This window comes from Ammospiza nelsoni, chromosome 3, assembly GCF_027579445.1.
Source record: "Ammospiza nelsoni isolate bAmmNel1 chromosome 3, bAmmNel1.pri, whole genome shotgun sequence".
Taxonomy (NCBI): Eukaryota; Metazoa; Chordata; class Aves; order Passeriformes; family Passerellidae; genus Ammospiza; species Ammospiza nelsoni.
The window spans coordinates 21,762,597-21,775,794 of NC_080635.1; the positions used below are offsets into that span (position 1 = coordinate 21,762,597).

Below are 13,198 nucleotides of genomic sequence, written 5' to 3' on the forward strand. Positions count from 1 at the left end.
AAGAGACACTAATTTTACCATTGTCCCATAAGATCAGAATTGCAAATGCACCTTTAATATTGTAAGGGAGTGAGGGAAGTGGACTCCATGCAGTGATAAATTTTCTGTATTTTCACTATAAAGAAAACTTTCCACTGCACAAACAAAATGAATGAAACTTTGCAGAGCTCTTGTATTTCAACAGGCTTTAAAAAGGAATTAATGAGAAGTCAGAAGACATCTTCTCCCAGATGAAGTATCATTCTTGTCATTATGGTATAATAAAATTATTTTTTATTGTTTTCTCTTCAGGGGTTCAAGACAGATGATAATTTAGATTTTCTCTAATACTAATCTGTGCTAGAAATACTAGACCCATGATGTACCAATAGATCATGAGATTTATACTATAGTTGTAGCTTAAGACAGTGACATATTTAAGTGTTGTGCTTAATGTTACTGGGAAGTCCAGGACTAAAAAGACCGAATAGACACCCTGAGAGCAAATGGGAAAGAAAACGTCACCTTTTTCCACCAGGTAAAAAAATAGTTTGAGTTCTAGTTGCCCTGATGTCAAATACAGTACTGCCTTTGAGCAAAAATAGAGTTGAGAACATGTGACTTTTAAAATAAGATATTTTTGAAACTAAAATTTTCAATAGATTTTTATCATGCTGCAGTTTTTCTCTTTTTTTTGGTCCTGCATAGAAGCATCACAACAGCTTGACTTCCTTTTTAAAGAAACCACTGTATTGCTATTTGGTTTGAGGGTATTAATGGCAATTTTAAGCCACTTGAGTAACACGTTCTCGGCTAACATGATCTCATACTGGAGATCACGTCCAGCATGCTGGCCTGTGCATGGAAATTAGGAAGACATTTGCTTCAGTATTAACTAAATAGTCATTTGCTTCAGATTAACTAAAGCAAATCCCTCTTCTGGTTGGATGCCCTCTACATTCACCATGTAGTTTTGTTCTTCTGCTTACGAAGACCCTGGTCCAGCATCCTTGAAAAGGCAAATGGAAGCTTACATTGATTTAAAAGTCTTTTGAAACTGCTGCAGTTCAACTTCTGAAGCTTTGAATGGGTTCGTGTTGCGTTTTAAGAAACAAGAAAGAGCAGACCTGTATGGTCTGTTGCTGTGTGCTGATTGAAAATGCTGTTACTGCCTTTATTTCTCTTTGAGTCTTAAGTGAATTTAAGAAAAAAAAAATCACAGCTGTGAATTCTATGCACTTTGGATGGCACATGTAGGCTAATCTGTCTAATCTGTCATGAGAGAGAGTGTGGCTTCTCCTACAGGCCATTCAAAACAGAGGTTAAGCTTAAGCATCAGACTTTCCCTTTGGAGAGGCCTCCTTCCCTCTGTGCAGAGTGTAGGGAGGAATTGAGGACAGTAGCTACACAAGGTTTGGGTCAGAATGTAGGAGAACATTGTGGCTCTTTCCCAGAGTGCCTATCCTCATATTTGGGCCCTTAGTCTGTCCCAAAATGACTAAATTCTAGTAATTTCTCTTTGGATTGCTCATTTATAACATGCATACATGCAGCTAATCAATAGGTGAGACAGTGAAACTGGTGGATTTACAGCTTAATATGCTGGAGTCAATAATGGGCTGAAAAGACATTTTCAATTCAGAAATCAGCACAGTATGTTCTTCATTAAGCTTACGTGATCTATTTTAATTCCTCAAGTAACTTAAATATCCAAGAAAAATACAGAATCCAAACTAAACTTGTTATGCTTCAGTTTTCAAGTAATATTTCAGTATTTACATATTTCATCTCTTCCCTAACTGATCCATCTGGCTGGTGAAAGCCACAAGCAGCTCAGACTCTTCTCTTTTGGCAGGAGCTTTGCACTGAGAAGCCCAACCTATGCTAGGAAGGACTAATGAAAGGACACGATGAAAGTCTCTGTTTTATTTAGGCATTAGTGTTTAAAGTGAAGCTTAGCTAGCTGCTTTCCTTGCTCCCACAGCAGCAGACATAGCTGTCTGCTGTTCTGTGTATGTATATGAATGCAGTGTTCACCTGACAGCACAGAAAATGGGAATGGGCAGTCTGCAGACACAGCTTCATATGCTGTGTCAAGGTGAGGTTCTTCCCAAGAGTGTGCCCTGTAACCTGAAAGTAGAGGGAATTGTACCCATGTGATCCTAGGAGGATCTGGATGTTCATCCATCCACTTTCATTTTGGCTTACTTGGTTTCAAGACTTTAAACCTGGAAGCAGATTCTTTTCCAGTTACTCTGCCAAACTCCATTGCCACTCTTTATTCTTGTCTTCTTTTCAAGCCTCAGTGTGGAGTTAATTCTGAGCTTTCATATGGCAAGACACAGCTGCTAAGGGACATGGAAATACAGAATTTGTTCTTTATTGGACATCCTTATTTTCATCAACAGGGCAGTCCATGGCAGCCGGAGTGGCAAAACAAGATCTGTGTTCCTTTTTACCATCCCTGTTACCATGGGGGCTTTTCAGGCTACTCATTGAGGCTCTCCAGTAGCTCATACAACCACCAGGGACAGGGATCCCCTGTAGCAATCCCTACTCCAAAACTAGGGGAACATCCCAGAAAGATCTGTAAGGAAAGTCTCAGATCTCTGCTCAACCTCTCAGTATTTTGATGGGAAGCTGTGCTTTGCTGAGGAATATGTCCCTGAGTGTGCACCTAAATGTGTGTCTGATCAATATCCCTGCTAATATTCAGAAAATAGGCTGAGCTTCCCTCCAGGCACAGGAAAGAGAGAAGTCATCCCTCCCTGCACAAACACTGTGTGCTTCTGGCCTTCTGCTGGTGCCTGCTGCGTACAAAAAGGTGCAGAGCAAGTCCCTTTTTCCTGGTTTATACTGGCATAATTGGACTGCACCTTTCCCAAATGGCTGCCTGCACACTTTCCTTTACTTTAAGCCAGTCTCTGCTTGGAGTGCAGGTATCTTCATGTAGGAAGTGTAGAGCATTGAGGAAAGGAATGGAAAACCTGGTGAAGAAAAAAAGCCTTTTCAGAGATTGGAGTTTGTACTTTTTGGCCCTTCATTTTTTTAAAATACCCAGTTCATTTTAAGGGTGACTTTTTAAGTTCAGTCACATACTCAGACTACAACTTGGCCTTTATAATGTAGCTCCAAGTAAATTGTTTGTGCTTACCTTTTAATGTCTCTCAGAAGTGATTACATACAGAGCAGGCAACGTTTGAATGAAGAGCTAGGACTGCTCAGTACAGGGCAGAGAAAAAGGAATAAAAAATAGGAAGTCAAACCCTTTTAGTTTCCTTTAAAATGCTGCTTTTATTTCCCATTGTGTTGGCAGAAAACAGGGATTTAAAGCTGTGAATTGCCTGGAGGCTGTGCTATCTTCCTCTACTTAGCAGCAGTTAGAACTGCTCTTTTTTTGCATGTATTGGGTGAGAGAGACAAGGACTCAGAATGATTGAGAAAAGGGAATAAACTAAGCTTGCATTTAACAATATTTTGACACATCTATTGTACCTGTGTAAAATGGGATCTACACCAATAAGTATAGTTACCTGAAGCTGCACACAGGAACACAGGGGGATATCCTGAGACTTAATTAATTAGTGTTTGTAACATGATGTGAGATCCTATGATGAAAAGTCATATATAACTGCAAAGTCCTGATTTTATGGAGCACAACTGACATTCAGTGGCATTTTCAAGGAAACTGATGTGGGAGTTCACCTGCAATCTGTGTTAAAATTCAAACTGCCCTTGTACAAGTCCCCTTAAAGATTTTCTTCAAACTCTTTTTTTCTCTTTACTTTTCTCTTTTGCTGTTTATGGCTGTTTGTGCAAAGGCAAAAACTGAAAATAATTGCTTTCATAGAGGAAAACCAAGGAGTCTTTCCTGTCTGTCTTCAATTCACCAAAACTACAGCCAAAGTCTCTTTTTCAAATTTTACAGAAAAGAGGAATTTTGAGATACTGCATCCAGGTAATTTTAAGATCAGGTGAAAAAGGTTTTATAGTGTTCAGAGCTACTTCTCCTCACATTATCATACATTATGTTATTTGGAAGGAGATGAAGAAGATCTCTCTCATGGCCCACATATTTGAAGTCAAAAATGTAATAGGGGCAATGTGAATTCATGTAAAACAAAACTTCAAATGAAACCAAAAGCCACGATATTTGGCCATGAGAAAAGCACATTCTTTCTGCAACAAAATAAAACTGTGTGCCATACGATACCTTGAGTTGGGAAGTTCATGAACATAAATTACCCATTTTATGGATAAAAAAACATTCGTTGTTTCATTACATAGTTTTATAAAGCTTCTACCACTCTGGACAGTATTAGGGAAAAAAAAAAAAAGAGAGAGAGACTAAGAAGACTGATGTGGCAATCCAGATTTTGTTTGTTCTGATTCTGGCCATCAGCCAAAATATCAAATGGAAAATACGGTTTATGGCATTAGGAAAAAATATAACATTAACCCCCTAATGCTCCATATTAAGGATGTACCCCCTACCATTTGCAGGTTTGAGCCCTTAGGCTCTAGCTGCTGTTTGACAGCAGCAGTGGGCTGGTTTTTTTCTCTTGCCATGTCTACAGACTATGGAGTAAATCCATGAGAGAAACCCCACTCCTAAACGTTAGCAAATAGTGGATGGAAAGCCATTGCACATCAGGAGCACTGCATGTGGTACTTATGTTAAACATGATCTTGGAGTTTAGCTGGATGAGTGCACCTAGTAATGGAGAGGCACAAACTCCAACCAGCTTTGTGTGCTTGACTTCCCTGCTTTTTACCTTCCCTGAAGATGCGTTTCTGCCCCAGATTATAAAGCTCCACCTGAAAGATGCTTCATTCCTATTCCCCTTGTGATCAAGGCAAATTGCAAGTTCTGCACTCCCTGATGTGTTGATGCAGATTCCCCATTATGTGGTGAGTGAGTTTGGAATGGCACACAAATCTCCCAGCTCAATTCTGTAGGGTTTGACGTTGCCTTAATATCCTGCTGCACTTTACATGCCATGAAATCTTTGCTGATGAAGCTGCTCTCTCCTCTCTCAATCCCACCAGCTCTCCACAAAGCACGCCCCACTCAGCCAAAGATCAGGACATACAAGCTATGCACATTTTTCCAAGGGTGAAACATAACTGGTTTTTGTTGTGATTCAAGTATCTTATGTTATGCTTTATTTTGTCTCAAATAGTACTATTTCCTTTCTTTGAGCCGTAGCCCGTCCTGTTTTGAAGAGAAACTTAGTCTAGTTGTTCATGTTCAACATGATTATTGAACACAAAAGTACCATTTGGGATAAGTAGTGATGTCAGCTTTGAACTGAGTAAACCCAAAGTTTATGGGAAACTGTCCCATCATCTATCCAGTTTATAAAAAGAGCTGCTTCTTTCCTTCTACCTCACTTTCTAGCTGTGAGGAGTAATAAACATGGTTTAAAGTGGAAAAATATGGGGGAAAAATAAGGTGAAAAACTGGTTTATTATACAGTAGGTCTTGTGAGTGTTGTTAGAGATAAAATATTAATGTTAGGAAAACATGTTGACATCGTCCTCTAGATGGTGCCTATAGTGGAATGTCATGTCATTGATATTTTGGTTTATTTGATTTATTTAGTCATGCAGAAAGAAAAATCTTTTTTGGGATTTCAATATTTCTTAGTAGAAATTAGACAAATACAGATGGAAATAAATTTTTGAGAAGGTGCCATTCAGTGACGTTTGATGAATTTTAAAGAAATAATTATGAATAAAAAGAGAAAATGAGAGAAAAGAAAAAAGGGGAGAGGAGAGGAGAGGAGAGGAGAGGAGAGGAGAGGAGAGGAGAGGAGAGGAGAGGAGAGGAGAGGAGAGGAGAGGAGAGGAGAGGAGAGGAGAGGAGAGGAGAGGAGAGGAGAGGAGAGGAGAGGAGAGGAGAGGAGAGGAGAGGAGAGGAGAGGAGAGGAGAGGAGAGGAGAGGAGAGGAGAGGAGAGGAGAGGAGAGGAGAGGAGAGGAGAGGAGAGGAGAGGAGAGGAGAGGAGAGGAGAGGAGAGGAGAGGAGAGGAGAGGAGAGGAGAGGAGAGGAGAGGAGAGGAGAGGAGAGGAGAGGAGAGGAGAGAGAATCTCACTAAAATAGCAATGTTGACTTTGCCCAAAGAGGTTTTTTTTAAGGTTTTACCATCAAAAGTGCAACATCATTGGTGTTTTAAAAGTGTACTGCTACCCAAAGGCCAACTTGATTTTATTTGATTTCATTTTAATGTGCAATGCATCCTAGTTTTCTTTGTGTTGCTTTGCTTTCAAATGAGAGCTGGGGATTCAGATGCCTGATGAGACTGCAGCAGGTCCCAGGTGCGCCAGGAAAGAAAACTGTCTACTGTGAAAATAGGCAACAACTCCACCAGACAGATTCAGCTACATGCAATTGCAATGTAGTAATTTTCTATCAGGTATTAATTGCTAATCAGGTATTACTTGCAGGTTATTTTGAATTTAGATTAAAAAAAAAACACCTGCTGTTTTTAAAGGTTTCTTCCTGGTACAGTCCACAAGCCCATGCAGGACAGTTGGCACAGGACATGATTCAGTTACGTGGCAAGTGAAACAGGGTGTGCAGATCAGGGTTTTTATTAACAAAGCTGCCAGAATGGTGCTATTAGGAAAGCATGAGAGCACTGGGTCACAGAGGAGACAAAAGTTGTGTTCTCTGGTGTTGATGGCAAAACTACAGTTTGTCTCAAAAATAAAGTACAAGAATATTCTTAAAGTATGAAAAAAAAGAAAGCATTTTGCCAGGAATCTCAAGGAAGGAATATTGTTATGATCATGTAATCAATGTTTATGTTTTAATAAGAAGCCATTTTATGTGCTTTACTTTGTGGGCTGACTTTATTCTAATCCATTTTTAAACTAAAATTTCCTATATTTATTTATAGAAAAGCAGACTCAAATATAATGAATTTTTGAATGTCATGTCCTAGCCACTGTAGAAGAAAAGACTGAATTGATCCATCTCAGGGCTGGGAAGGGAAGAGTGTCTTTTCATCCCAACAAAAGACAATTTAGATTAAAATGCCCTGGGCAAAACGTTTAAAAATTATTTCAGGTTTAATAAGGGACTATCTGGATTTACAAACTTAAAAATTTTATTTAAATATTTGTCTAGTTTTATTCTTTGGGTTTTTATTTGCCATAAAATTATTACCTGTGTACATTTTACTGCTATTGAAAGCCTGTTGGGTCATATCAAATAATCAAGTCATTATTTAAAATTAAATATAAGTGTTGAAAGGCAATTTTAAGATTCTGAAATGAGATGCAAAGTTCTTAAAATATAAAATTTGAAGAGTGAAATTTACAAAAAAAAATTAATGAAAATTCTAAAATTATTTTTTTATACAAATTGGAAGGAAAATAACTAGTTCAACATCAATTTCTTGTAAAAATGGAAATTCTGGTTACCTGTAGGCAAGATAATTTCTGGTTAAATGAATAACATGTTGGTTTCTGTTTGACTAACCTTTAAGATTTTTCAGTACTACCATGGGAATAATTTATATTCCAGTCCGCACTGCTACAGAATAGACTCATAGATTACCTGTGTATCCATAAGTTATATCCTTGTGAATCTGAGCATAAGGCTTTAGGAATAGAGTAGATTTTTTAAATGGAAAAGACACAGTGTGCATGATATAAGCCTGAGGAGGAAGGCAGCCCAAAGGACAAGTTAGTGTTGGCATGTGAATTTGAGCTCAGTGCAATGTTTAGAGTGAAGGCAGGGGCTAAGAATTGTCTGGGAAATAAGAGTGAACATCAGAGTTAAGGCAGAAGTGCTCCCAGTGCTTTGCAGAAAATGGCAAAGAGTCTGGATTAGGCAGGGAGCTGGGTAAGACAATAATGACAAAGGTGAGGATAAACTGAGTATCTTTATAAACTCCCAAGCATTCCCCCTTGCTTCTGTCACATGTGGAGGAATCTATTTGACTTCCTTGATGGAGAATTTGGAAATTTTAGTCAGACAATGGTTGGATTGATGTTCTGGCTGTCAGGAGACCATAGTTTTCTCCTCCCTTGTCCAGGGAGAGTTCCCCACTCTGCCTCTAGATAAGGGGATGTTCTACTGAACTGCCTTCCCATTGTTTATGTCCATGGGTTACGCAAGAGCTGGTTTGGATGCCTGTGCCACTACTACAATTAGCAGTGTGATCGTTTCTGATGCCACTGGTTTAGGTAGAGGCTACAGAAAGAATGGGCTAGCTTTTTATTCAGCTGTTCAAGATACCTGACAAGCAGAGATTATGGTACAAAGAGAAGATAGGGAGGGAGAAGAAACCAGAGCATAACCTTAACATGACTGGTGATGACTTGCTGAGCTTTGATGATTACCCCTGAAGAAGGGACAGATACTCACACTGCCTGTTGGGCAGCTCTTCAGTGGTTCAGAGATCTTCTCATGTGTCTGTCACAGCTTGAACTCATTCCCTGAGACCTAGGCAACTGGGTAAGCTGACCTGCCTTGAAAGAAGAGGAAAAGCCTGGAGTGACACCCCTGAAGTGCTGCTTCATCAGATCGATAGATTCAAAGATGACTAGGTTGTGTAGTTGTATGCAGTTTAAACATTTGTGCAGGGAGTCCACCCGTGCAGATATTATTGACAGCTACAGATCAATGCTAATTTTTGATCATTTTCAACCTACAAAGACCTCTTGACCCTGTTGCCACCTTAGGGGCACTTCAAGTAGTCAAAAGCAATCACAGTAGGCAGTGTAAAATCATCAGACCCTTGAAGGCTGCACAGCCTTGCCTGTGCCTGGGAGGAGGACCAAGAGGTAGCAAGGAAGGCAGGCACCTTGCATTATGGATGCCACTGCCTTTGAACAGCATGAAAGACTATGCTAATTTGTTTCCAGACTTTAAGTGACTTCTGTGTTCATGAATTAAAAAATAAACAAACAAAAAAGGCAATCTGAAGCAAATCTTGATGAATGCATTATTCATGATTCATGTTCTCTCATTTTATGTTTGGAAAAATGTGCTAAAACAAGGTTTTATTTTAAATAACTTCTATCCTAATTTACAGTGAGAAGAGTGGAATTAGTGGAGGAGTGTATTTGTTGCTGTTAACAGCTTGGGCTGCCACTGGCAGCATGTGAAGCACTTTACAGAGCAAAACCAAAGGTCCTGCCGGGAGTAGTGGTGGTGCTGCTAGAGCTGTACCAGGGGAGGAGACCAGGCTACCAAAAGCAAGGGCTGTGCCAAAGGCTGGGCTCTGGGCTACAGGGTGGGATCAGATCACAGTGGCTTGTCACAACCTCCCTCCTCTGTCAGGTGTCCATCTCTGTAGTGTTTACAAGGAAAGAATGAGAGGACCACAAAGGAGGAATGTGAGATTGTACACACTTAAATGTTTGCTGGCATATTCTTAATTTAATGACTGATGCTCCACAGTTGGGGACAGGGAAAGGAGGGCATGGGCTTGAAGTCCATTGGATTTCATGATCAGCCAGTCTACGAACATCCTAATGTTCACATTAAAATTTTATTTTGTTGCCTTTCTTTTAATGGTGAATGAAATCTGGACTGTTAGCATGTGTAAACATGGGAAATATGAGTTTATGGTGTTGCAGAGGAAGACTGGGAGAATATTCCAGACAATGATTTTGTTCCTGCGCCTGTTTAAGGCTGTGTCGTTGCCCACTGGGGCCAAAGTTACAGTGCTATCAGTGCAAGATATATTTTACAATTTATATTTGACCATTCCAGCAGGACAGTATTTCTAGGCTGAAAATGTCATGGGAGGACATAAAGTGATTCTTGAAATGAATCACTGAGTCTGCCATCCGTACTCTTTTCAGCACCTGCCTTTGAGCTGAGCAAATTCGTGGCTGGCAATGGCAGCAGGGCAGGGGGAGAAAGTGTGGCTCTGTATTCTGGGAGTACGTCCCCTGAGCTTACTTCAAAACCAAACAAAACAAAAATACATGTAAACCGTTTGCTCTTCAAGAAGTATCTGTAGGAGCCAGGGATAAAAGTCATCCCTGGAAGGAATGGTTTAGCAGTCTCCAGAGAACATGATGAACTGCAGGCAAGGAAATCCCTCCATCCTTGTTTCATTTCAAAGTGTAGTGAGGATTGTAAATAATTAAATCTTGGGGTTTAGTGGGAAAATGGTAGAGAATGATGAAAAATATGCCAGTTTTCTGTTTAAAGATAGAAATCTAGTGTTTTGTAGCATTGCTGTCACAAAAACCCACCCAATGATGCAGCTCATTAAAAAGCAGAGCAATTGCTTTTTGTCTGATGTTTTTAATAATGCGTTTGTACCTTCAGAGAGTCTCTGTGTAGCAGTTCAGGGGCAGTAATTTAATGCTGTGTGCTCCCTTCCTCCCATCCCCACCCCCGAACCATGGAATGTAAATTTTAGGCTTTTAAAAGTTCTGTTTTGAAAACCTAATAGATAACTGTCCTCATAAAAACTATTAATACAGACTACATCCAATTGTAAAGCTAATTTTAATCATGTTTTGTGCCAACATAATTTCTGATGCCAGATTTTTATGCTAAGCATGAGCCTCAATTTAAACGTGGTTCTTTAACCTGCAGTTCATAATTTTGCAGTCGGCTGTATAGGTTTTTTTGGCTATGGCAGTTTAAACGCTTCCACTTTCAAGGATCTAAGCCATAAATGTTTATTAAAAGAATCTATAATGAAATCAGGTTTGTTATTTTTTTAATGGCTGCCTTGAGTATGTTGGATGACTGAACGCACATTGTTAATCATTAAGTACTCATGTTACAAAAAGTGTTTGATAGTATTGCCATCTAGGGGCTGAATGAAATTCTCCATACCGAAATAAACTGTAATTGAACAGGTGCTGCTATTGACAATATACATATGTTTTTGCTTTATAGCCCACATGCTTTCCATGTTTCTTATGACAAAAGCTATCTCTAAATGTCCCACAGCAGCCAGAGCTTTTTTATATATAATCTGTCCGAGGTGATTGCTATTTGCATTTCAGCTTATGCTTTTTTGGCAGTGATGACTGGGAATTCCTAACAAAGAATTATACTTTTTTGCATTATTAATCTTGCTAGTGTTTGCCCTGTTTAACAGAAAAAAGGAATCATTTATCAGAAAAGTATGTTTATAATCTGTACTTGTGGCATCTTCAGATTTAATATTCATAATGGTCATTCGAATGCTGTGCTATATTTATCTAAAAGACTAACTCATTGTTTTGAGGAAATAACTATTTAAATATTTATGATCTAACTTTTAATATTTAAAAAAAAGAAATTAATATTTCTTTAAAATTTGTTTCTGAGTCTGATAGCTTAACAAATGTTTAAATATTAAACAATTGGAAATGTTAGCATTTAGCAACTTAATATGACTTACTGACACAGGGAAATTGACTCCAGCTCTTTCTATCACATGAAGGCAACTGAATTCCTGCACTCCCTTTCTTGTGGTCTATATAATTCATGCCAAAGTACAGCTAAAAAAGAGATTAAATATATCAGTGATCAGCTGAACTCCTTTTTTCTTTGTTCCTCTGATCTGACACATCTGCACAGTCTCCTGCTGGAACATGTTACTCCTGTTCTTTGTTGGTCACTGTGCCTTTTGTGACTGTTCAGAGTAATTCCATCGCTGTTTTGCCTTTCTGCCTAGATCAGATTTTGTGCTGAGGCTCTCCTTGCCCGAGCAGTGTCAGGTATGTGCCAGATGCTCTTTGGGGTGAGCTGGGATGCCAGTGGCCCCTCCTGGCCATGGATGATGCCCATCAGGCTGCTTCCCCACCATTCCCCTCTGCTGAGCTGTGTCCTGGTGTGGCAGCAGGTCAGCCCCAGTCCTTGCAGCCCTGGCTGAGCCTGGTGGGATTCAAAAATTGTTTATCCAGATTAACATGGCCTGAGTAGCTAGAGCAGGACAGCATGCCTATGAAATGTCACATGTACACACAAGATGTGTAAGATTTCTGTGGAGGCAGGCATCACTCATGTACCACAGATTTCTACATGCTTGAATCCAATTCCTGGAAGCTTCATCCTCACTGAGCAAGCTCAGACACATGCTGAATGAACTGTAAGTTGTGTCCTAGCTGAGATTCAGACTGTGGAGGACTCCCAAGGACTTCACTACAAAGGCTCCATCATAATCATATATAATTTTTTTTAACTGTAAGAATTTCTTTTTGAGGCTCAGTCATAAAATACCACCAAAGAAATCCTAGTAACCAGATGGGGTATTCTGCAAAGCAGTCAGAAGTGACCCAGAGCTGATGCCTCATTTTCCAAGTGACATAAACCACAGATGCTGATTACTTTTTTAACTAACTCAAACATCTGTATTCTTGCTTCAGGGAACAAAGCATCAGGCTCATTTATTTGGATTGAAACCTTTCACAACATATCATATTCATGTCGTAGCTGTAAACAACGCCGGGCAGGTTTCAAGCCCCTGGACATCTGTGCGCACTTTGGAAGCTTCACCCAGTGGCCTGAGCAACTTCACTGTGGAAAAGAAAGAAAATGGCAGGGCTCTGCTGCTAAAATGGTCAGAGCCCTCCCAACCCAATGGCGTGATTAAGGTAATTTCATCTTGAAAGTTCGCTTTTGCTGGATTAAAAAACAGAAGGGAAAAGCTGAATATCAAATTAAAACATTTTTTGCTGAAAAAGACTCAATCTAATGCATTATAGTTTAAAAAAAGATGGAAGTCCTATATAACCCCAAGACACTCTGTGAGTTTTCTATGCTTGTCATTATATTAAAATGAATAATAACATTCTTGTGCTACTCTCTGACTGTAAATTTTCATGTACACTGAATCAAATTGTTCATTTAATTCATAGAAAGCTGCACATGAAAGCTTGTAATCTTACTCATCGTGAAATTGGACCTGACCAAAATGTGTTTGTAGAAAACCTGGGTTTAATAGAATGTTATTCTGAAATTTGGGATGACTTTTAGCTCAATGGTTTCAACTGAGTGTAAACCTTTACCTGCAAGGTTTGCAACTAGATGGGTTTATTTGCAGGTTTTTCCCTTAAGTGATATTCTTTAGACCTAGTCTGTGAGAAGCTTTCTGCTGGCCTGTGAGAGCCTTGCAATGAAACTTGATAACAATCAAATATAATGAAAACTGTCACTAAGTGATTTATTACTGCATTCAAAATGAAAAAAATCATGAAAATTGGATCAAAACATTCCTTTTGGATCCATGATCTGTTTGTGAACTGATT

The 13,198-nt window shown here is 39.2% G+C and overlaps 1 protein-coding gene across 1 annotated transcript in view; it reads left to right on the top strand.

The window, feature by feature from the left end:
* The window catches only part of USH2A (usherin), a 372,326-nt gene that overhangs the window by 327,994 nt on the left and 31,134 nt on the right, over positions 1 to 13,198 (top strand). Inside the window, exon 61 of the mRNA XM_059467734.1 lies at positions 12,317 to 12,544. Within this exon, the coding sequence (XP_059323717.1) occupies positions 12,317 to 12,544 (228 nt within the window). The remainder of the gene's footprint in view (positions 1 to 12,316; positions 12,545 to 13,198) is intronic.